We start from the raw sequence: 26438 nt of genomic DNA on the forward strand, positions 1-26438 counted from the left end.
AGATGGTCATGTCATATCGTAATACACACGTGTAATAAAATCGTCGTAACCAAAATATGATGCCCCGGGTTGACTGGGTAGTCGGAAGCGTCAAATTAAAGCCTGGTTTCGCCATTCTTACATAGCAACGGAATTGAAAGTTTTGTCTATATTTCCATAGATACTAAGGTCATGTGATAATACAATAAAAATATATTATATAGTTTTTCATTAAATTTTATTATACATTTCGTATTACATATCCACTACTTTTAAGATCCTCTATTTATATAACACAAATCAAAACATGTTAATTAATTGTAAAACAGCATTTTGTTATCCTTTATCAACTTACTAGAAGCACACTCTGCAGCAGTCGACTCCCAGAAGGTTGACGTCTCGTTGACACATTGGCAGCTGTAGTTGCCCGATACCACGTCCAGAAGACATTGTAGATGTGTATTGTGTATACAGCTGTGCGGTAAGACATTGTAGATGTGTATTGTGTATACAGCTGTGCGGTAAGTCAGGGTTACACTGGTCACCATACTTAGGTCCTGGGGAATAAAATAATCGACAAGTGATAAAAATCGAATTCGCCATGAAGCTGATTTGTATCAGTAAAGTCGTATGACGTCATTAGGATCTAGCTATTTCAGTTGTATTATCTTCTACCCACAAAATATGAATATTAAGATACGCTATTTTAGTTGTATTCTCATCCACCCACAAAATATGAATACAATGTATTTAGATACGCTATTTTAGTTATATTCTCATCCACCCACAAAATATGAATACAATGTATTTAGATACGCTATTTTAGTTATATTCTCATCCACCCACAAAATATGAATACAATGTATTTAGATACGCTATTTTAGTTGTATTCTCATCCACCCACAAAATATGAATACAATGTATTTAGATACGCTATTTTAGTCCACCCACAAAATATGAATTGTATTCCCATCCACCCACAAAATATGAATATCAAGATACGTAACGTATATATAAGATATATTGAGTAGAGATTAAGCATACGATTAATGTAAGACAATACTCACGTGTTAGACACGAGGTCGTCTGTTTATTCCAGAATGTGTCGTTCTCGTTTTTACATTGGCAGGTGAAATCTCCAGAGTAAGAATTTGGTAGGCAGCTTAACTCTGAGTTGTGTATACAACTATCGGAATGATCGGAATCACACTTGTCTCCATACTTAGGTCCTATAATTGATACAAATATGTTTCAGTCGTGTTTCATATGTTTCAGTCTTGTGTCATACGTGTAAGGCTAAACTTTAGCAAAAGCCAATATCATAACTTCGTAGAACATCATGGTCACTAGTAAAGCAGGAAGAGGTTTAGTATAACTTAACAATGTTATTTTTGTTTCAATTTTACTAACAGATGTTCGACATCTGAAATTAATCATAACTACAATATATTGGATAACTGATTTCGATTAAACACAACCACGAACAGACTTCCAAAATACTCAAGCAAATAACGCACATGATAAAGCCAATTGACGTCGGATACTTAATGGATATTGTTTAAAGTTTACAACCGATTAAATGTCGTTGAAATGTTATATACATCCTGACTGTATGACCTACTAGTGGAACAGTGTAAGGAATCGTCGTCCCAGAAGGTAATGGCCTCGTCCGCACACTGGCACGTGAACCGGTTTGTGTTGCCCAATGACAGGCATTTCAGGTCAGACTTATGTTCACAGCTGTTCAGTAGATTGGGGTTACAGCCGGAACCGTAGTGAAGGCCTGTTCAGAACAAATCAGCACACGAGATAAGATTGATATTTAACAGTCTATTCGAAATGCAAACCAAGCACCCAAAATAAAAAAAGAAAGCCTGATAAGGTATTCAAGACCATTAACCTTCAACGGAATGGATTCTATCCGAGATTTATGATGAGTTAACATTCACATTAGGGTTTGAAAAGTTTCAATGTCAGAAAAGACGATAAGAATATTTAATGCTTTAATAGACCTTTGTAACACTTCGGCAAATTTTCATTCAATTCATCTACTACACGGAATATGTGCAGATTTTGAACTCAATAATTTTAGATACTTACGTGGTTTACATTCCGTATCAGTATGGTCCCAGTAAAACGCGGTCTCATTTTCACATCGACATGTCGACCTGTTTTCATTTTCAAGGGGCAAACACGCTAGTTGTTCATTGAAGAGACAGCTTTCAGGATGTTCTGCGTCACAACTAGATCCGTAATAAGGCCCTGGTAAATACATGAAGAAAAAGTAATCACAATATCACAAATCCAATCATGATTATGAGTTCATACCTGCACATTTAATACAAGCTTCTTTTAACAAGTCAAGACAAAATCCTTGTTAATGAATCTAAAATGAGCCATGATTACAAATTGTATAGATATGGAGCTTAGAACCGGAACGTATAGAATGCGACAAGGTGTAAGTTTATATCAAAATATGAAAGTCATGTGGAATGATTAGTTATAGGCAACATAATGAACCATTTGACTTGATTACAAATTTTATGCATTCGGGCTTTTTTTTAAAAAACATAGAAAAGATATATCTTGAATTAGACAGTCACGTGGAATACACATTTAATATTGGTTTTACTTTGTTTACACTGGTTGGTCTGTGGATCCCAGAATGTAACGTTTTCGTCTGCACACATACATATATGATTTCCGTCGTCTGATAGAGAACATTGAAGATCGACATTGAACGCACAACTGTCGATAAAGTTAGCATCACATGGCTCCCCGTACTGCGGTCCTGTAATGCAACACAGATTCAAAATATAAATCATATATAACCTTTCACTATGGGTTAACAGAATTCAACTTCTGAACAAAATGCTTATCAAAAAAGACTTTGATCGTAAATAGGCCTTTGTGAGCAATGCGATAATTTAAATACATTTTGCAATTGATTATCTAATCAGAACATTGAGACAAAACCTAAAACAACGCAATTATAGCTTCTACGTTACATTGAAAATCCAAAAATAGAGTTTCCTCCCATGCTTACTTGGAGTACAAGTTTGATTAGTAAAGTCCCAGTAGGTGGCGTCTTCGTCTTTACACTGACAGCTATGGTTGCCTGATTGGGTCTGGATGCAGGCTAGTTCACTATTGTACATACAGCTCTCCAACATACCGAGCTGACACTGAGCACCATACGATGGTCCTGTAATAAATCCAAGAAAAGTGCAATATTCTTCGTAAATGGACACAGGAAATAGATATATAGTGTCACGGTAAAAAATGTTTGAACAACAATGTGTCATTACGTACGTAGTATTTATGAAGTAAAAAAATGAATCTTGTAATAACATTTTTGTAACTTTTTATTTGATTTCAGATTATGATTTCATCAATCAGTAAGCTTCATTTTGAATAAAATATTTATAACAGTTTTTGGTTGTAAAGTTTTGTGTTCTATTGCTTCTTTAGAACGTTTTGCCAAACGTATGGATTACTACAACCGAAATGATTGTGACAACGATAAACAACACAACAAAAACGTAACGACACTCACGTGATTTACATTCCGATTCTCCCTCGTCCCAATAATACCGGCTCTCGTCCTTACACAGACACGAGTAGCTTCCCTTGTCACTAGATGGTATACAGACCAGGTGTGTGTTGTGTTTACAACTCTCGGCATACGTAGAGACACACTCATATCCGTATTCTGGCCCTATATAAACGTAATTGATCGTTAAATGTATTACCCACACCATTTAAGACACTCGGCAGTATCAATTTAGTACTATTCAAAATGACATCAAGATATCACATCACTTATGGCTGTACAATCAACTAGCATATCTTATGATTATTTGAAATTGTAATTATTATCAACGGCTTTAATAAAGCTACAATAAAACGTAAACCTAGCTAAGTTAATATTTATAAATGCTTCATTAATATCTAAATAATGCAATAGATCCGGATGTTTCTTGTTTGGGTATGTTTTGTCTTAATTATCCACATGAATTTGTATTCACATTGTCACTCACGTGTTTTACATTGAAGCACCGCTGGATCCCAATATGTTGTCCTTTCATCAGCACATTCACATCTATATCCAGATCCAGTACTACCGGTTACACAAAGGAGTTCGGACTTTGGCTGGCAACTTCCGGGAAAACCAGAATCACAGCCCGCTCCATACTCTGGCCCTACAATATAGGAATAACAATAGCTACTTAGTAATTACGTTTATTAAGCCAATTGGCGTACAAGACATATTTAGTGACTCATTGGTTTTAAAGCATAAACCAATACTACTTAAAACGATCAACAGATCAAAGCCGAATTTCCAAAGAATTAGAACAAATATATCACATTTGTATCAGATAAAATTGTGTTACTTCTAAAAATCAACGATTCAAATTGATAACACACTAGTATAATACAGTCACTGTGTCATTATCACTATGTATATCAATGTTCCCTTACGTTCTTTGCAGATCGCATCATACGAGTCCCAGAAGAGTACATTTTCGTCCTCACAGCGACATGAGTATTCCGCCGTAGCCCCCACCTGTAAACACTTGAGTAGCGCCTGCCTCTTACAGCTGTTGGGTAGGTCTGGGTTACATGACTGCTCGTATCCAGATCCTGGTTTCCAATCAAACAATACGTTAACAAGTCGTGTATAAGAAGTGAAACGCTCCACCAAACTAAATATAGCCTGTTAATGACGTCAATAAACAAAATTGAAAGGTCGAAAAAGTTTTAATAGATAAAAGTTGGCTACACATAATCGTAACTGTGTCAATTATTGTTCGATTCGCTTCTTTTTTGTATAATTACGATGCCTGTTATTGTATCTTATGTAATTGAAAAAAATGTTGTCAGCATTATTAAGGCGGAAACATAATTATCATACACATTTATATTTAATAAACGTGTGTATTGATAATGTTTTCCTTTACGTTATATTAACCTACTTGGTCTGCACTGGAATGTGGAGCTGTCCCAGTAGAGCTGACTCTCGTTCTGACACCGACACACAGCGTTTTTACCATCTCCGTTGTCTATACATTTCAGGTGTTTATTGTGTTTACAACTGTCGGGTAACTCTGACTGGCACTCCCCTTCGTGGTCTGGCCCTACAAATAAGAGAACCATTACCATTACACGTTACTACATCAACTGTTGGAAAGGGAACTCAATTTTACCACAGAAAACGGAATGTAACATAGTGACGTTATAGTATGTCCGATGTGGAGTAAGCATACAACCCTATTATAATGGCACGGTGAAAATGCTCCCCAACAGCTGAAATTCCATCGTTGTCTTATACGTAGGAAAGAAACAAATCAAACATCAGTCTCGTCTCGTTCTTTGTTACATACAAGTCATTTTAGAGCTTCTCGACTGACTGCTGTATAACCTTAATCTAACTCGGGAATGAAAAAAAATCGAGCCAGATACGGCTGGGAATCCATTTATTTTCATAGAAAGGCGTAGTGGTAAAGAATGCGATTATGCTGTTTGTCTTTAAAACATTTAAATCTAAATCCTCTGAATCGATGACCGCGAATGCGTTAAGGAGATTTTTTTTCAAGATTTTCTGTTTAATCGACCATCCAATGGGGTTATTTTTTATCTTGGTTTTGAGAAACGTTTCTGATGTACTTACTTGGTTTACACTGACGTTCAGCTCCGTCCCAAAACAAGTTTTCTGGTTCTGTACACCTACATATAGGCTCTCCAGTGGAACTGTCTAACAGACACTTCAACTGGGTATTACTGAGACAGCTGTCGGGGAAGTCGGACTGACACCGCGATCCAAACTCAGGTCCTACATTAGAAGACAGACCTTATAATTTGTATTCATGTTAAAATAGACGACTATTCAATAATAACGCGAGTGAAAAATCAAATAAATGCAGCTGGTCTAAATGACGTACCTGTCGGTATACCAAGAATATTCCATTTGCATGTATTGTAATGAAAAGATTTTATATGTTAAATTCCATTGGGAAGGTTAGATGAGGAAATAATGATTTAATTATATCCAATATAATAATTACATACCAGAATATTATCTTCATTTCATTTGAATAATAAAAAAATAAATTCGACTGAGAGCAAAGGGCCATCGTCATAGTACCTATATTTGATTTTTGTATTGTACATACTTGTTTTACACTCCATGGTGCTGGAATCCCAGAACAAAGCATGCTCATCCTCACACATACACGAGTAGTTGGTGTGGGACGAGGAGGGAAGGCACGCCATACCGATATAACCCCTACAGTTGTTTGGCATATTAGGATTACAAGCTTGGTTGTAGCCGGATCCTTTAAAAGAAATCAAATGATTTAATAAAAATAATACAATATTATTAAATTAATAAAACTCAGTCTATGTGGTCAATTTTTAATTTTTGTAATTGAAAAAAAAATATATGACATAACAAAAAGCAAAAACAAAAAATACAAAACAAACCCAAAATACTACAGAAACTGATAGTTTATTAACTTTTATTATTTTGGTTGTTTGTAACCTGTCATTTGATATGTTGTTTTTTAAAATTAGCAATACTTACTTGGCTTTCATACGAGTTAAGTACATTCTTAATTCGTTATTTTACATCTTTGCAGAAGACACAGTCAAAATGTATATTACACCAATGAATAGTTCCTGAAGAATATGAATGATATACATTGCCCTTGATGTTATCTTACTTTGTTTACACGTGTGGGTGGTGCTATCCCAGTAGAAGCCCTCCTCATTCTCACACCGACACGTGAACTGGTTACTACTGATATCCAGTAGACATTTCAGGTGGTCGTTATGTATACAGCTTGAAGGGAAGTCTCCGTCACAAACGCCATTGTTTTCAGGTCCTAGAATAGTACAACACAAATTTAATCATTACGAAAATTGTTCAATAATTTCAAAGTGTGTAAAATATACCAGGTGAGCATCAATATATACATGATATACTTATACTTTTTGCTTGTTTGTTTGATTGATTCAATTACTTTCCTATTAACAGCCAGGGTATACTTACAATGTAATAGCGTTCATCATAGTAGTATTACATTTATATTCATAGGATGTAGATTTTGGTGATAAACATATTGTTTGAAGATGTAAAATAACAAACTAAAATACTTAAATTAAAACAAAAGACAGAAGGAACAAAAATAAAATTGAATCTAAATAAACACGATATGGATGAGATATCACATAACTTTAAATTTGAACAAAATCTTACATTGTATGTTGTTTTTCTAAGAGGTTCGATCTTCTTACTCTGTTTAAATGTTTGATACACTGTTTACAGTGATGTTCCTTGACATACATACCTGTTTACAGTGATTGTACACTTTTACAGTTGTTTTGACATACATCTGTTTACAGTGATGTTCCTTGACATACATACACTGTTTACAGTGATGTTCTTGACTACTGTTACAGTGATGTTTCTTTACTGTTACAGTGATGTTCCTTGACATACATACCTGTTACATACATACTGATTACAGTATGATGTTCCTTGACATACATACCCTGTTTACAGTGATTCCTTGACTACTTCTGTTTACAGTGATGTTCTTGCATACTACTACTTCTCTCTGTTTACAGTGATGTTCTTGACTACTTATCTGTTTACAGTGATGTTCCTTGACATACATACACTGTTTACAGTGATGTTCTTGACTTACCTGTTTACGTGATGTTTACAGTGATGTTCTTGACCTACTTACTCTGTTTACAGTGATGTTCCTTGACATACATACACTGTTTACAGTGATGTTCTTGAACTACTGTTTACAGTGATGTTCCTTGACATACATACACGTTCAGGTTCTTTACAGTAAGTGATGTTCCTTGACATACATACACTGTTTACAGTGATGTTCCTTGACTACTCTGTTTACAGTGATGTTCCTTGACATACTACCTGTTTACAGTGATGTTCCTTGACATACATACCTGTTTACAGTGATGTTACTTCTGTTTACAGTGATGTTCCTTGACATACATACCTGTTTACAGGATGTTCTGATACCTGTTTACAGTGATGTTCCTTGACATACATAACTGTTTTACAGTGATGTTCTTGACATACTACACTGTTTACAGTGATGTTCCTTGACCATACACTGTTACCCTTTTACCTGATACAGTGATTCTTGACATACATACACTTTACAGTGATGTTCCTTGACATACATACACTGTTTACAGTGATGTTTCTTGACTATACTCTGTTTACAGTGATGTCTGACTACTACCTGTTTACAGTGATGTTCCTGACATTTACATACATACACTGTTTAACAGTTACGATGTCTTGTCTCTTTGACTACTTATGTTTACAGTGATGTTATTTGACCTACTTCGTTTACAGTGATGTCATTGACCTTAGCTGTTACAGTGATTACTTACTACTTATGAGTTTACAGTGATGTTCCTTGACATACATACGTACTTGTTTACAGTGATGTTACTTGACCTACTTTCTCTGTTTACAGTGATGTTCATTGACCTATTTACGCTGTTTACAGTGATGTACCTTGACCTACTTACTGAGTTTACAGTGATGTTCCTCTGTATCCCAGTACTCTCTAGACTCATCGTTACAGCGACACACATAATCAGAGGATGTTCCATTCCGTACACATCTTAGTTGGTCGTTGTACATACAACTTCCGGCTAATTCAGGTAGACAGTTCTCACCATACTGAGGACCTGTGTGTTCAATTATTGCTTAGATAAGTGGTTTGGTTTGGAAAATGATTTAGAAACGTTATGAACTAATACCTTTAATTAACAGAAAACATTGACTCTATCGTTAATTGTTCCAGATGATAAAACATAGTAATATGCTAGACATGTTTTTCACCGTGCAACAACAATTAAAATAGTAAATAATTCTCTGAGAATATTAGTACGGTATTCCTTATTGGCATTACTTTATAACTAAATCGTAATATATAGTATCATACCATTTATTCGTGGGTACTTTATTACGTGGTTTGGAGATTTTCGTGGATAGAAGTAGTTGGCCAATAAAATACCAATCTAGAGCAACCAGGAAAAAAAGATAAATGTCTACACAACGAAACTTTTATGTTATACAGAAGTCTCCTCTAAGCTGTGTCTACTCACGTGTTTCACATATGGTCAGTTCGGGGTCCCAGTAAAGAATATCCACGTCCTGACATCGACAGGTCGGCTGACCAGTGGTCTTCGACACCAAACACTGTAAGTGGTCATTGTGTTTACAGCTGTCAGGGAATCGGAGGTCACACTCTCCTCCAAACTCAGTTCCTACGATGTAAAGAAATATAAGATGGTCACATAATAAGGCTTAGAATGAGTTAACAGACGTTCTTATTTTACAGTTTGAATTCGAGGGATTTTATACTGTTTGATTTTCATTGTAATTTATTCTTCAGTTTGCTCACTAGGGATTGTATAAGGGAGGGGTTTTCAGACTTTCTTTTTCTTCTCTCGAAACTCGAATGATTTCATCAAAAATGAGTTTTCAGACAAACGTATTCTACAGAGTGAATTAGAAGGATTTTATAAGGTTGGTTTTCAGACTTACGTATTCTACAGTCGGTACTGGAGGGATCCCAAAAGGTCGTGTTTTCATTCCTACACTGACAGAGGTGAGTCTCAGTATACGGATCATACAGACAGGCTAGTTCATCGTTGAATGTACAGCTCTTAACAAGTTTACTGTCACAAGGCTCACCATACTTCGGTCCTGTCAGAAAGCAAAGAAATATAAAGTATAAAGTATGAGAACAATGTTCTATACTATGTTAAAGCATTGGGTCGTATGTAGAGACAGTTCTTATACGTTTTGTTCACAAAAATGAGGCAATCATATACACTATTAAAATACATTTTTAATATTTGACATTTCGGAGAATATTCGTCTTTAATTGAAAGTGGAGACCCATTAAAATATGTTTCTGATATCTTTGAAAGTTTGAAATCAAATAAATAACGTCACATATTATTACAAAATCGATACATTTCTAATATTTTCCACAGAACATCTCCAGTCTTGTCTTGATGAATTTGTTAATAACTGTTGCATGGATTATATCCCCTTAATTGGTGATTGATTGGTTACTTGTATGGGTTAGGCTGTTTCCTCTCATGGCTCTGATAATTTTAGGTTCTTTCTGTATTATTCTAATTGAGGATTGGATCATGTATGGCTACGTAACGTGATCACGTTCTAAATTATAAACCATTTGTTATACTTGACATACAGGGTAAACAATTACATATCCACAGTGGTGTTACTATATAATAACAAATTTTATCTAACGTTACTTACTCATTATACACCGCGTTACGTCTGGATTCCAGTAAGACCGACTTTCATTGAAGCACTGACAAACAGACTGATTTGTTGCTGCCGAAAATAAGCACTCAAGCTGGTCTTTGTGTTCACAGCTGTCCGGGAAATCACTATCGCAAGGTCCGCCATATCTAGGCCCTATGGATAATGGCAAATAGACACAAAATGTATGTATGACATAAAACATATTTGGCATAAAAATAATTAGGAGTGTATAATCGGCAAAGTGTTTGAGATTATTACTTAGAATTAAACACATAATTAAAATAGTGTCTTCTCTATATGAGTCAATATATATTTTTCATTATACTTTTTAATTGAATAAATAAATCCAAGGTGATGTGGCGTAATGTTAGGAAAACATTTGTCTGTGAAATTTCCATTTTCTAACCTGAACGTCAAAAATACAATTAGTTTCATGAACACTTATGACAATATAAAAGCAATGACAAATATATGATAATTTATTATCACATATTTATATGTGCTCACACATTTTAATGTATGTTTTGTATTTTTGAAAGCCTTCCTATATGTAGAATGTCAGTCCCTGCTGATTTAGAGATGATTTATTTTCATCCCTCGGACAAATATATACCCACTTAATTAATTACAAAATGTTAATTAAGACAATGATCAATATCCGGATGTGTCAGGGGATCGTTAGTTAATGATTTAATACAGTCACACCTACACATTCTGATGATTTGAATACCGATATGATTGATATAGTATGTATGTATATTCATATCATTCAATTAAGTTTCATAATAGTCCCGTTCAATGTACAAGTTATATGTTTTGTAACATCTCAACCATTTCAAAAGTTCTTTTGGAATAACCAAAACACGTATCGGTTCGCCTCGACAATACTAAAGACTAATGTACAAACGGACCAAAATTACATATCATTATAGATTCAATTCAATTCAGAAATACAAACACTATTAGAGGGGACTGGACAAACGCATGGTAAAGTCATTAAAAAACGAAGTTCGAAAAATCTATTAATTTTCAATGTGCAATTCCGTATGACGACATACAATAAGTAATGGCCAGAGGTAAACATTGAAATGGCGCTATCATGCAATGATACTTACTCCGTCTGCATTCCTTTGCTGTACCAAACCAGAAGGATTGGTATTCGTCCATACATTGACAGGTCGATGTATTTGTCCCCACCACATTACGGCACGTTAAATAAGAATTGTGATTACAACTTTCCGGATTGTTACTATCACATCTCTCACCGTATTCCGGTCCTGTAATTAAGCAGATACATTTCACTAGTCTAGGTGTTGTTTTATACATCAATAAACAGTGTGCAAGGTTACATTAGCGCGTGCATAACATAAGTGTAAGCATTGTGGAGTGCGCAAGAGCAACATCACGTGACATGTGTATATCGAAGTCGTCCCTCTGATGATCTGGTGTTAGGGTTATCATTTATTTAAGTATCCGGTTCCGTCCTGTAAAATAAGATTAGGAACTACAATAACTCTATGGCCGGGTGTACTGTGAGATGTTTGTTCAGCGTGTAAGATAACGTTTTAGGTGATAGCTATAACCAATGTACCAAACCATGCAACATGTACCCATAAGCATTGTATAATGGATACAAACTCAAACATCTAACCATATGGAAGTACGTATTTATATATACTATGACTATATTTGTTATGTTAGGATGTATTTATATAAGATTTGTTTTCTTTTTTACAAAAATCACTATAATCGTTAATGAAAGTGACACGATGTAGAATATGATTCTTTTTTATTTCAAATAAAGTTTTAAAATTGTTTCTTAATTCTTCTTTCAAGAATCTCCAACTTAGACTTTGATTGAAATATTTATAGATGACATGCAAAAAAGGTTATGAAATATGGTGATTACGGTGCGTGTTGAGACATCATAAAGCAACATGCATTGCTACCTTACACGCTGTTTACACAGAACTCAATACAAAAACACTATCAACATTGATTACAGAAACATAACAATACATTATACAAACGAATGATGATTCAACACGGGAGTTTCGAGATCCCAAAACAACGTGGGTAAGTATGATTTATCGTTGATTAGTCCCACTCTCCTGTGATTATGACATCCCAAAAAAAGTGTCAAATGATGACGTCATAAACATAGGATGGTGGAACAAACCGACGGTAAGTTGTTCTTTACCCGCGTCGTTTTGGGATCTCGAAACCCCCGCATTGGTTAATTGAACAAAGTGCTTATGGGAAGTTAAATGATTCGTTAAAATGTTTAAAGTTAAGACGATTAGTTAAAACAATTTTTATGTTAAGATGATAAGTTAATTAGACATGACTTTGACAGTTTGAGACAAGTTAAGTTGACAAAATAATTGACAGGTTAAATTGACACGACGATGGAATAAAAGCTTGAAGCATTAATGTTTTCTGTGTTAGTTAATCAATGGACATTTACTTCAACATCAAATATGTTAAATTATTCATTAAATATTTTAAATATGCCACATTGATTATTCGGATCACTTACTGTCTATACACCGAGTCTGTTCTGCATCCCAGTAGGTGGCGTTCTCACTCTCACACTGGCAGCTATGGTTACCAGAGGACCCGGATGGTAAACATTTGAGTTGGTCGTCATATTCACAGCTCTCGGTATAATTTGAGAGACAGCTTTGTCCATAGCTCGGTCCTAATAAAACATAACAATATAAATATAAAAATGTAAATGGTATATTTTGCATACTATTAAAACATTTTATTGTTCAGGAATTGTTTTAGTTCATGTAGATTTTATATGTTGCTTTATTTATATCTGGAATTAACTTTACTCAGTTTATTAATCAGTTAATATTTAAAGTCTGTGATTCACTAGAAAATATATAACACATCGATTCCTACTGTGTTCACATGTCGTAGTTGCTGCATTCCAAAATGTTTTGGTTTCATTCTGGCACTGACAGATAGAGCGGTTTTGTAATAAAACACACTTTAACTGTGTTTTATATTTGCAGCTATCTGGTAATCCGAGGTCACATGACCCACCATATTCGGGCCCTGAAATAAACATGCCGTGATCAGAACATAATCATTGTGTAATTATTCACAAGTCTTAGATTTTAAAAGATTTACGGTCATGAAACATCGTAAACATAATAGAGAAATTCTTAACGATTATCAATATCACAATGATAGTTTTTTTTATAAATATAATAACTTATGCTAGAAAGTAAACAATAAGTGTTTAAAAAATAAGGATTATTCTGAAATGTCAACAGTAAATAGTGTTTAAATTCAATACTCCATCCTTTAATTCTGTTTGGTCTGAATGAAATAAACATTCTCTGTCTATCTTACGTAATTTGCACTGCTGCTGGTCATTGTCCCAGTACATCCGCTCGGTATCAGGACAGCGACAGGTAAAGTTCCCTGCTGTCTCCGATGGTAAACACTGGAGGTGATCGTTAAACTGACAGCTGTCAACATGGTCCTTATCACACTGGTCTCCGTACCATGGTCCTTGAAATAACGAAAATATATTCCATGATATATCTCACAAAACAATACTTTGCTGCATTTCAATGATGTAATGAATGTCATTATACGATTTGATTGTCACTTCGCAATTAACCTGATGCTAAGCAGCCTTTAATGAATTTAAGATAATTTGGTTTATCAAGAGGTTGTTTTTGCCATTAACACCAAACGTTATTGTTTTTAATGTCGTGCTGAGATTATGCATATTATATTGCATTATATTGTAATTGCTACCTGCATTCAGCACTTCAACAAGACAAAAAGTAATACAAATGGCACCTGTTATATCGTCCGTCTAGGATATCGGTACTTACTTGTTTTACAGGTTAAGTCGACAGTGTCCCAGTATGTCGCCTTCTCACTGTCACACTGACAACTGGAGTTACCAGTAGTGTTATCTAATTTACAAGTCAAGAATTTCTTGTACATACAACTTCTAGGAAAATCCGGATTGCACGGGGATCCGTAGTCTGGACCTGTATGTCAAAAATCACAGTAACATTTGAATAAAAAGTATTTGTTCACTCAAATTAAGATAATGAGGAGTCAATTTTTTCCAGATACGATTTAGGCTTATATTACTTAGGTTGTTAAAGACATAGTTCCGGGTATGCTTAGTTTTTTTCGGCATGACATTACTTACGTTTAATACATCTGGTTGTTTCTAAATCCCAGTATGTTTCCGATTCATCTTTACACTGGCACACTGACGTGTTGTCATTGCTGGGTGACGTTAAGCAGGCAAGGTCGGAGTTATGTACACAGCCTTCCGGGAACTGAGCATCACAGTCTGATCCGTAGGTCGGTCCTGTATCACACAGCATAGTAATAAGGATTGATTATTTATTATGTTATTTTCTAAATTAATAACATCTTTGCGTATTTACAGATGTTTTAAAGAGCTACTTAGGCTATCGATAATATATCGGTGTACCTATATCACACGTTACCCATAGACTGCCTTCATTATCATCTTTAAACGAAGGTCCTTGTTGCAATGATCAATGTCAAAACCACTTATTATTTGTGAAACCAATACGTGGAAATTTACAATTTTGTTTCATGCTTTTAAATCTAAGTATTTTTTTTTATTAAATTGACAGTATCATTTCTTTCTTGTCCTTGTATAGTATCCCCCTTGAACTGTCTAATACCCACCTTGAACTGTCTAGTCTCCCCCTTGAACTGTCTAGTACTTACTTGGTGTACATTGTGAGGTTGTGTTATCCCAGTAAGTCGTGTTCTCATTCTCACACTGACAGCTGTAGTTACCGAGTGGACTGGACGACAGACATTTCTGTTGGGAATTAAATTGACAACTATTTGGATACTCTCCCGAACAGGAATCACCATACCCTGGTCCTAGTGAGGAATACAAAAAACATTTGTCATCTATGAGGACTAAACCGTATAATTACAGTCAAATATAATTTGTTCACAATCGATATAATGAAATGGGAAAAATAAAATTGTTCTTTTAATATAGTTTTAGAATAATCATTGAAATTTTCAAATTTTATTTGAAAAAAAATGATGTTGATCGAATTCTTGACCTTTCATTTTTTATCAGAGTACATTACCTCCATATCGACATTTAATTATTAATTATTCATTTATATATCAGACAAAGAATTTCTTATATGAAAAAAACCTTTATATAGTGATATATTATTAGTTTATTCATTTTTTTACAAACATTCCCATTGTTTAATTACGTTATCATCTGAAGGCGAAACGTGAAGTCACCGTTTGAAACATCGCAACATTGTAGTGTTATCCTGAATTATTTTGATTTTGAATTATAATTGCTATAAGAGCCTTACTGGTATGACATTGAGTCACGGCCGGGTCCCAGTACTGTTCTCGTTCGTCCGCACACCGACATAGTGATGTGTTTGTGCCGTTTATTGTAGTACACTTTAGATGGGATTTGTGGATACAACTTTCCGGCAGTTTGGGGTCACATGATCCAGCATAGTCGGGCCCTGTGACACATGGCATAAAATTTATATTAACAATTGAAAACGATCAGAACCGCAACTCGAAGAAAAAAGTTCTAAAAAGTCATAAAAAAGTTTTCACGTACAAAATGAACCATATTCCAAAATGTGAGAAGGTGTCAATAAATTCAATTCATGTATTGTTTAATGCTTTTCAACATGTTATTTCAAAAGAACCGTTGGAAAGCAAGTAAACGTTTCGGTTTCAGGTTGAACTATTTATTTGTGTACAATTTATATATACACTGTTACTTACGTTGCCTACACTGACTGACGGCTCCGTCCCAGTAGGTCGTGTTTTCGTCCCGACACTGACAAACTGTTCTGTTACTATTCTGACTCCTCAAACAAGTCAGCTGGTGATTGTAGGAGCAGCTGCCAGGGAAGGTAGAGTCACAGTCCTTTCCGTACTGTGGTCCTGTAACCATGGTAACTCGCGTGTAAATATGTACACTTTTATGCTGATAAGCATTGTTTATATACTTGCAATGTATTATCATATCATAATGTATTTCGAATGCTTCAACGCCGACAAATGGTAATCAACAACAGTATCACATGAATTAGTATCTTTCTTCAATAGTTAAATTGAAAAGTTTAAACGAATTGTTTTACTTAAGAATGCAATTATTTAAGATAATAAAAGTACAATTAAGGAATATATTGTTCTGTATGTAAGTAAACGGGAAGCAACCTTTTTAAAGAAATCATTTCGTTTCTTTTCTTTCTTTCGATAGCAAAGCAAAATGTCCACGATAGCAAAGCAAAATGTCCACGTACTCTTTGTACATGTTGCAGTTTGGTTGTTCCAGAAAGATTGTGTTTCATCCGGGCACATACAGGCTGACGTATTTCCGGAACGTAGACACACTAACTCGTCGTTAAACACACAGCTATCATTAAACATTACGTCACATCTGTCTCCATACCCCGGACCTAACGAAGAATATAGAATAGTACATTAACTACCCGGGTACAATGCAAATAGTGCTTGAAACCATAGCCAATCTTGATCAAATGATAAATCTGTAATGAATTATGCGTTTAAGAACAGAATACACATTTTGTCCTGAACGATTAAAGAATGACCAAATTAAATCACCAGCTTTAACCAACTTCAATGTGTTATTACTTAAATACACCAGAGTAAGCAAAATATGATGTAGATTTAAATTCTGATGTAAATCAATGTGTCATAATTGTGATGAAAATACCTACGTTGTTTACAAGTATACTCCGATAGGTCCCAGTATAGCTCCGCCTCGTCCCTACACTGGCAGACGGTGGTACCATTCCCTCCAGACGAAGATAGGCATGAGAGTTGGGAGTTATGTATACAGCTTTCGGGATATTCCGGGTCACACCCGTATCCGTACTCTGGCCCTAATATCACGACCGATGATATAAACATTACACTTTATACTCGATTGTTGGTGTATGCATGCTTTGTATGCAATACAAAAGACTAATGTACAAGTCAAGGGCAACTAACGGACAAATGGATATATATAATACATAATGTTTTTTACTAAATAAGAGCGTATTTCTAAATAATTCTTCTGGAAAGTATAGTTTATGAAATAGTATTTATTTACAACGCTTGATAGGTATTACAGTTCTAATTATAAGTATCAAACAAGCATTAGACAAATAGGAATAGATTGAACCTCTCAAACCTACATTGTTTTATAGAAAGGATTGGACAAACACGGCGGTTATAAGACATTAGTCATGAAGTTTTACTTCCCTCGGGTCAGTGTGTGTGAACATTTATTACAATGCACTTTTGACACATTTATCATGCGAAACTTACTTTCTGGCTTAAAATATGAAAATATTTGTGTATTTGAATACCAAATTATGATTTTATGATTTACCACAACTGTGTATCATTATGCGGTATGACTGTCGCCGACTTTAGGTAAGTATGATTGACACCTAATGCTCCTTATATAATCCCTAGTCGTATCTGACACAAAAGAACAAAGTGCCTACGACATAGTTCAACTTCCAGAGTTACATATACTTTCCATTATACATAACTTGCAGCTTGTTCAGGCATTAAGGCACCATTAAACTCACATTAAGGTCTGGCTGCCGGCTTAACTGAAGCAATTCAGGCTATTAAGCTTTCCAGATTTGAATTTTTAATCAATATGTGAAGTAAATAAATTAAAAGATTATTCAAAATTTCAGGTCTCGTGTTGTGGATGTTGAAGGCAATGGATTTCTGGGTTCGTTATGCTAAAACCACTGACAATAATTTTAACACGTATTTCAACATACTCAACGCATGCCAATATAATACAAAATGATACTTATAATACTTTGGATATTTTGGAAATTTTGTTATCCTGATTACCAAGTTGGTCATATTATGTTTTAGAGGTCAATGAAGTTGTATTTGAATATCCTTGAATCATATTGCATCTGCTTACGTGATCGACAAACGGCTTCCTCCGGATTCCAGAAAGTTGACGTTTCATTTTTACACAGACAGGTGCTGTTTCCGGTAAAGCTCGATGACACACATTGTAACTCGGTATTGTGAACACAGCTATCAGTGAAGGCAGCATCACACTGTTCGCCATATAGGGAACCTGTATTATGTAACATAGACATTGACATGAAATTTTAAGGAAATGACATTGACATGAAATTTTAAGGAAATGGATTTTTAAAAAAAATCTAATTTCTAATTATGACGACGAAAGTAGACTTTCTAGTAAGATGATCATTATCGCAGGGTAAACTTTGCCGAAACCAGAACAGAGTGGTGTTTGTATTGGCCAAGTTTCGCCACCGTTCAGCACTAATGTGAATTACAAAACTTTTTATCTTTACGTTAGTGTAAATTTCAATTGGTAGTACGACTATATAAAGTGTTCTGTTTGGTACATACGTGTGTCACACTTTGTCTGATCAGGGTCCCAGTATGTACTGTTTTCGTACTGACATTGACACGTAAAATTCCCTGATTGGGACGGCAGACATTTTAGTTCCTGGTCAAATTGACAGCTCTCTGAGAAGTCGGGATCACATACTCCGCCATACACAAGACCTAGATAGTTAAAAAGCGACGCCAAAACAGTTTAATACACCAGATCGCTCACTCAAAGAGAGTATGTCACACAATAGTAACATCTATGACCAACAGGTGTATATGCGTGGTAATTAATTATTTTTGGTTAAGTCATTCTAAACCAAAAAGAGTCAGAAAATATCACAATGCTGTCAAAGTAAAAATAAAAGTTTAGTATCTAATTTGAAAATAAACAATTATAATGCACTATTTTGAAATTCGATTTGGAATTTAACAATATTTTGATTTTCAAACAAAATCACTGGAGATAGCACGTGGTGGTAAATTGATAAGTAAGAATGGCATATTTTTTTATTTAAATAAACTAATATCTATATTTATTTAATCAAACGCTCCTCCGTCAACTCAATGTTGAAATATAGGTGTATTCGTTAAACATTATTATACCTTGACTGAATTAATTAAAGCAATAATTCATAGAACTGTATCAATTAGTGATTGTCAAAAATCACTAATCCATTTATCACAAATCGTAAGAGACATATAGACATTAAAGAAGTGTGATAAATGTATGACATCCATTGTCTGATTAAAGGATTCATGTGCCACATGTGAGTTCTTAATTGCATAAAATGTTAAAAAGTATATTAACAGATACCCAATATAGACATAATATATATAAATACTTACGTGGTGTACATTTCTTTACTTTAGAGTCCCAATACGTCTCCTGAACCTTCGGACACTGACAGACGAACCTCGAACCATTGTTGTCGTTTGTTGTAGCGTTGTGACTGGTCTGAACACACTCCAGTTCAGACTGGTACATACAACTACCAGGTGTGTCTGCGTCACATTCATTTCCGTACTCAGGTCCTAAACAAACATATTCGATAACTGATAACTTAAAGGTTGAGGCGTGTAAGAGTACAGTACAATGTATAGTATTGTTAACACATCATAAGGCGTGGTGTAATTACGTTCATCACTAAAGCCATTAATGACTATCATTATCTACCAGCGTCCGGTGTCAGTCACAGATTATAATACACCATAACATCAACTACTGTGTCTATAACACAATATGCAAACACACAATTTATTTCACCACGGAAAAGTGAATGTATTCTAGTCTTGAGGCAATATATTAATATCATGTGTCCTCATTATCAATTTTTATAGTGAAATATTTCAGAGCTAGTTTTTATTTTTCATATCCAGGATAAAGTTTTAAAATATGCATGTCAATAATAATTAAATCAATGGTTTCCAATACGGAAACTGCCATTTTAATGCTCAAAATCATTGATTGATGTAAGTTGTCTGTCTGCTAACTTTATCTGTGGCATGAGTAATAGGGACGTAATTAGTCCACGTGTGAGAGACGTGACACTGATCAATGAGGTGTCAATCCCACACTTACTTGACTTGCATTCAGATACAGTCCCGTCCCAGTACAGTAGCGACTCATCTTCACACCGACATGTCGGCTGTACGGAATCTTCAGGCCGAACACACTTCAGATGTACATTGTGTATACAACTTCCGTTCAGATTGCAGGTCTCCCCATACCTAGGTCCTGCAAACAAATGTAGAATGCCAATAGTTACGTATATTGTCTTTAGTTAATAATAGCCTCTGAAAAGAAATATGAATGTCAATAAATAAATGAATGTCTCATTAAAAATCATATAAAAGAATAACGATAATAAAATAAAATAAACAAAAAATGAATAAAAACAATAATGAAAAATAAAAATACCTGGTATGCATTTAAAATGATTTGAAACACCATTATTTGCTTATTTGATCACAATTTTAATAAAATATGTTTGATAGTTTCGTACTTGTCTGGCATTTATTGTTTTTGGGATTCCAGAACGTTTCTGTTTCGTTAGCACATTGGCATGTAGATTTCCCCGTTCCTCCCATTTTTACACATCGAAGCTGGGAACTGAACAGACAACTCGACGGAAACTCCGATTGACATGGTGAGCCATACTCGGGTCCTGGAAATACGACAAAATCAACACGTGTGAAATTATACCAGTAATTAGATAAATGATACGTCTGATTTTGACATGTATTATTACTCTTGAATGAATGTTGAGAAAATGATATCAAATAATCAGAACAATTTAATTTAGTAATTCAATTACTTTATAATTTCAAATAATTTTAGCAAATACAAAGATTAACAAACTTACTTGATTCACATAACTTTGAATACGGATTCCAAAACACCCTTTCTTCCTCTTCACAGCGACATGTATAGTTTCCACTATCTCCTACTGCTAAACATTTCAGTTGGTCCTCGTAATGACAGCTTCCCTCTACTCCACGGAGACAGGGAGCACCGTAATCCTGTCCTGTAACGTAGAAACGGATCTTAATATTGTTTTCTGTTTCATTATTGTTCCGAATTACTAAATTCTATCTTATCAAAAATCTATAACATGAGAATACATTATCGAGTTATAAATTGATAAATACAGCTTTAAAATGTGATATTTTTTATTGTGTCTCAAAATACACACTATGATATCAACTCAATCATACAGTGTCTCGGTTTCTCACTATAATCAATTATTTACACCAGGCCTAGAAAATGATTCTATTTCGTAACTCTTTTGTGGAAGAGACGAAATCCATGTTTAATTAATATATGTTAATTTATTGTGAATACGAACATACCTAATTTATATTTAATCCAAGGCATCTAACTTTCAGAATAAATCTCAATATTCTATCTTACTTGTTTTACAGGTTGCAGTGTGGGAATCCCAAAACATGTTTTCCTCATCTGGACATCGACATGTGAAATTGTTCCCAGCAGAACCGGATGGTAGACATTGTAGTTCATCTTTGTATTTACAACTATCAACAAAACCAGCTTCACAGGAATCTCCATAATCAGGTCCTAAAACAGACCATAAAAATGATATTAAGATAAAAAATAACGATAGGAAATAATCAGCATCTTTGCCAAATGGAGACATAATCAAACAAACGTGAAGGTATTTTCATTTTACAATGAACAACATGAACAATTTAAACCGTTTCTAATAATATTGTGAAATTCAGGAAAAAAACAGAAAAAATCTCCATTGATTCATCATCTGAATGTTTATACATACTACAATCTGTGTCCTGTTTGTGGATGACTTACGTGATTTACACGCGGACTCCACCGAATCCCAGTAAGAATTGTCCTCGTCTTTACACAGACAGGTGTATCCACCGGATGCTCCATCTTGTATACAGGTGAGGTATAGGTTGTGTATACAACTATCGGGGATATCAGGTCTACAGTCCCCTCCATAGACTGGCCCTACAACAGGCAATCACACGGATATAAAGGATTCCAGCAGAGTTCTTTGCAAGGACTTAAATATTATGTTCATGCCAATCTAGAAACATCTAATTTACTATTAAAGTCACACTATATGTAATTATGAACATTTGTGAGGTTAATATGGTGTTATACCAATCCGGTAGAGTATACATGTATAGTAGTCCAGGTTTTTATTTTTTATTTTAGATTATACCATGGTAGTATATTACCAAATCTTTGATGTCCATGTTATTAACAAGACGAACGATGGCATCAAGTCGATAAGGGCATACATACTATTTATACATATTGCGATTTTTAAAATGAATATGTTGTGAGCTTTGAAGTTTAAAATATTTTTTGAGATTTAAAGGTAAAAATATTGTTAGATTAAAATTTCCTTAAAGCAGTTTAATAACTTACTGTCGGGACATGTCGAATTTTCCAGGCTCCAAAACGTCGTTGACTCGTTCTTGCACTGACAGATAGACATGTTACGGTAATCGTCCCACTTACAGTCGAGATGTGAATTATAGCGGCAACTATCGATGTAAGTGGCATCACAGCGAATGCCATATCCGCGACCTTAACAAACAGAGACAAGCATAAATGTACAAATATTTTTTTACGATTCAAATATGTAAAGCACGACAATCAAATTTGTGAATAATTGAGCAAATGACCTGAAAAGAACTGCATTTATCAGCTCCGATTTCTCGAAACAAAAGTGCAGACTTAATTCAAAACTTAAGTTTTTCTCCTTATGTAACTTATATGAGAACTCGAGGCCAAATCGATTTTACATGCAACCCTTTCTATTTCACCTTTGCAGTACCGGATTGATATAGGTATGTGTAAATCCTTAAAATAAAACTTACGTTCCCGACAAAACGTGTTCGTAAATGAGTAAAATAAAACTTACGTTCCTGACACAAAGTGATTGGTAAATCATGAAATAAAACTTACGTTCCTGACACAAAGTGATTGGTAAATCATGAAATTAAACTTACGTTCCTGACACAAAGTGATTGGTAAATCATGAAACAAAACTTACGTTCCTGACACAAAGTGACTGGTAAATCATGAAACAAAACTAACGTTCCATACACAAAGTAATTGGTAAATCATGAAATAAAACTTACGTTCCTGACACAAAGTGATTGGTAAATCATGAAATAAAACTTACGTTCCTGACACAAAGCGATTGGTAAATCATGAAATAAAACTTACGTTCCTGACACAAAGTGATTGGTAAATCATGAAATAAAACTTACGTTCCTGACACAAAGTGATTGGTAAATCATGAAATAAAACTTACGTTCCTGACACAAAGTGATTGGTAAATCATGAAATAAAACTTACGTTCCTGACACAAAGTGATCGGTAAATCATGAAATAAAACTTACGTTCCATACACACAGTGATTGGTAAATCATGAAATAAAACTTACGTTCCATACACAAAGTGATTGGTAAATCATGAAATAAAACTTACGTTCCTGACACAAAGTGATTGGTATATCATGAAATAAAACTTACGTTCCTGACACAAAGTGATTGGTAAATCATGAAATAAAACTTACGTTCCTGACACAAAGTGATTGGTAAATCATGAAATAAAACTTACGTTCCTGACACAAAGTGATTTGGTAAATCATGAAATAAAACTTACGTTCCTGACACAAAGTGATTGGTAAATCATGAAATAAAACTTACGTTCCTGACACAAAGTGATTGGTAAATCATGAAATAAAACTTACGTTCCTGACACAAAGTGATTGGTAAATCATGAAATAAAACTTACGTTCCTGACACAAAGTGATTGGTAAATCATGAAACAAAACTTACGTTCCTGACACAAAGTGATTGGTAAATCATGAAACAAAACTTACGTTCCTGACACAAAGTGATTGGTAAATCATGAAATAAAACTTACGTTCCTGACACAAAGTGATTGGTAAATCATGAAATAAAACTTACGTTCCTGACACAAAGTGATTGGTAAATCATGAAATAAAACTTACGTTCCTGACACAAAGTGATTGGTAAATCATGAAATAAAACTTACGTTCCTGACACAAAGTGATTGGTAAATCATGAAATAAAACTTACGTTCCTGACACAAAGTGATTGGTAAATCATGAAATAAAACTTACGTTCCTGACACAAAGTGATTGGTAAATCATGAAATAAAACTTACGTTCCTGACACAAAGTGATTGGTAAATCATGAAATAAAACTTACGTTCCTGACACAAAGTGATTGGTAAATCATGAAATAAAACTTACGTTCCTGACACAAAGTGATTGGTAAATCATGAAATAAAACTTACGTTCCTGACACAAAGTGATTGGTAAATCATGAAATAAAACTTACGTTCCTGACACAAAGTGATTGGTAAATCATGAAATAAAACTTACGTTCCTGACACAAAGTGATTGGTAAATCATGAAATAAAACTTACGTTCCTGACACAAAGTGATTGGTAAATCATGAAATAAAACTTACGTTCCTGACACAAAGTGATTGGTAAATCATGAAATAAAACTTACGTTCCTGACACAAAGTGATTGGTAAATCATGAAATAAAACTTACGTTCCTGACACAAAGTGATTGGTAAATCATGAAATAAAACTTACGTTCCTGACACAAAGTGATTGGTAAATCATGAAATAAAACTTACGTTCCTGACACAAAGTGATTGGTAAATCATGAAATAAAACTTACGTTCCTGACACACAGTGATTGGTAAATCATAAAATAAAACTTACGTTCCATACACACAGTGATTGGTAAATCATGAAATAAAACTTACGTTCCTGACACAAAGTAATTGGTAAATCATGAAACAAAACTTACGTTCCTGACACAAAGTAATTGGTAAATCATGAAACAAAACTTACGTTCCTGTCACAAAGTGATTGGTAAATCATGAAACAAAACTTACGTTCCATACACAAAGTTTCATTTGTGTCCCAGTAAAGTTCCGACTCATCTGTACACTGACAGGTGTAGGACGCGTTGTCCTTGGCAACCAGACATCTCAGTTGATCAGAATATTTACAGCTATCGGAAAGGTCAGGGTCACAAGTCTCTCCATATTGTATCCCTGAAAAAACGAAAGTGTCACCAGTTAAAGAGTTTATCATGTAAGCAATAAAAAACCAAAAACATAAAATCCCCCCCCCCCCCAAAAAAAAAAAAAAACAACTTTGAAAACCGTATAGCGTGAAATTGCAATTTCAATTTGCTAAAACTTGAGTCTTAGAATGTTAAGAAATTTTATATTCGAATACATTCTTGTATAACTGAATTTAATCACAACTATCGATATATATATATATATTGTAGTTCATCATAAGAAAGAAACTGACTGACGAAGGGAATTCATTTTGGCGTGTGACTAATTAAAATAAACATATTTTAACAATATTATTGTATTATTGTTTATCACATCTATCAGTATATTATGTCAACCTAGCAACGCCATCTTTTAATTTTGTTTTAAATGTCTAATTACTTTTCCTGCATATGTTGGTTGTGTGATCCCAGTAGTGGTTGTCAGTATTTGGACACTGACACTCGTACAGGCCCGTGTTATTGGACCTGACACAATGTAGGTGATGGTTGAACAGACAACTGTCTCGGTAGGACGAGTCACAGCTGTTACCGAAACCGGGTCCTGGAATACAAAAAGAAGCTATTGTCACACAACATCATATCTTAAACTATTGTTACCGAAACCGGGTCCTGGAATACAAAGAAAAACTCTTGTCACACAACATCATATCTTAAAATATTGTGATACCTTCACACACAAATAAGGAGGAGATAACTGGGTTTGAAATTATATTTTATACCTTTGTCGGGGTTCACCGTTATGGAAAACAATTATTTTCATAATGCAAGGTTAGTGTTCAATCATATCACCTGATAGAATATCTAACTACTACTTACAGTCTTCAAGTTATGTGTAATAATGTAATAATTTACATTTTTAAATAATTCATATTGAGTATTTGATTGCAATCCTTGATATGGGTCAATCCTACTCTAGGTCAGTATGTTTTTGTTTTATTAAACAGCCTATTCGACAAAAAACAATGGACACCTTGTCAATAACTTGTCAATTTTTAAGGAAATATAAATAGACACAATTTTATTCACCGGGTAGTTTTA

General features: G+C 34.4%; 1 protein-coding gene across 1 annotated transcript in view; it reads right to left on the bottom strand.

Annotated features, from left to right (window-relative positions):
• Positions 1 to 26438, bottom strand: part of LOC138308119 (uncharacterized) — a 62329-nt gene that overhangs the window by 18577 nt on the left and 17314 nt on the right. Inside the window, exons 14-53 of the mRNA XM_069249064.1 lie at positions 25780 to 25941; positions 25207 to 25368; positions 22683 to 22844; positions 22095 to 22256; positions 21681 to 21845; positions 21133 to 21294; positions 20773 to 20934; positions 20349 to 20504; positions 19616 to 19801; positions 18785 to 18943; positions 18321 to 18482; positions 17101 to 17265; positions 16663 to 16818; positions 16139 to 16300; positions 15706 to 15867; positions 15083 to 15244; positions 14526 to 14690; positions 14197 to 14358; positions 13703 to 13864; positions 13247 to 13402; positions 12876 to 13037; positions 11452 to 11613; positions 10328 to 10489; positions 9581 to 9742; positions 9139 to 9300; positions 8557 to 8718; positions 6702 to 6863; positions 6153 to 6314; positions 5651 to 5812; positions 4956 to 5117; positions 4462 to 4623; positions 4020 to 4181; positions 3536 to 3697; positions 3026 to 3184; positions 2612 to 2770; positions 2080 to 2241; positions 1601 to 1762; positions 1047 to 1208; positions 477 to 536; positions 335 to 436 (exon numbers count right to left, since the gene is read on the bottom strand). Of these exons, the coding sequence (XP_069105165.1) occupies positions 335 to 436; positions 477 to 536; positions 1047 to 1208; positions 1601 to 1762; positions 2080 to 2241; positions 2612 to 2770; positions 3026 to 3184; positions 3536 to 3697; positions 4020 to 4181; positions 4462 to 4623; positions 4956 to 5117; positions 5651 to 5812; positions 6153 to 6314; positions 6702 to 6863; positions 8557 to 8718; positions 9139 to 9300; positions 9581 to 9742; positions 10328 to 10489; positions 11452 to 11613; positions 12876 to 13037; positions 13247 to 13402; positions 13703 to 13864; positions 14197 to 14358; positions 14526 to 14690; positions 15083 to 15244; positions 15706 to 15867; positions 16139 to 16300; positions 16663 to 16818; positions 17101 to 17265; positions 18321 to 18482; positions 18785 to 18943; positions 19616 to 19801; positions 20349 to 20504; positions 20773 to 20934; positions 21133 to 21294; positions 21681 to 21845; positions 22095 to 22256; positions 22683 to 22844; positions 25207 to 25368; positions 25780 to 25941 (6324 nt within the window). The remainder of the gene's footprint in view (positions 1 to 334; positions 437 to 476; positions 537 to 1046; positions 1209 to 1600; positions 1763 to 2079; positions 2242 to 2611; positions 2771 to 3025; positions 3185 to 3535; positions 3698 to 4019; positions 4182 to 4461; positions 4624 to 4955; positions 5118 to 5650; positions 5813 to 6152; positions 6315 to 6701; positions 6864 to 8556; positions 8719 to 9138; positions 9301 to 9580; positions 9743 to 10327; positions 10490 to 11451; positions 11614 to 12875; positions 13038 to 13246; positions 13403 to 13702; positions 13865 to 14196; positions 14359 to 14525; positions 14691 to 15082; positions 15245 to 15705; positions 15868 to 16138; positions 16301 to 16662; positions 16819 to 17100; positions 17266 to 18320; positions 18483 to 18784; positions 18944 to 19615; positions 19802 to 20348; positions 20505 to 20772; positions 20935 to 21132; positions 21295 to 21680; positions 21846 to 22094; positions 22257 to 22682; positions 22845 to 25206; positions 25369 to 25779; positions 25942 to 26438) is intronic.

Source organism: Argopecten irradians, chromosome 14 (assembly GCF_041381155.1).
Source record: "Argopecten irradians isolate NY chromosome 14, Ai_NY, whole genome shotgun sequence".
In the NCBI taxonomy this organism is placed as follows: Eukaryota; Metazoa; Mollusca; class Bivalvia; order Pectinida; family Pectinidae; genus Argopecten; species Argopecten irradians.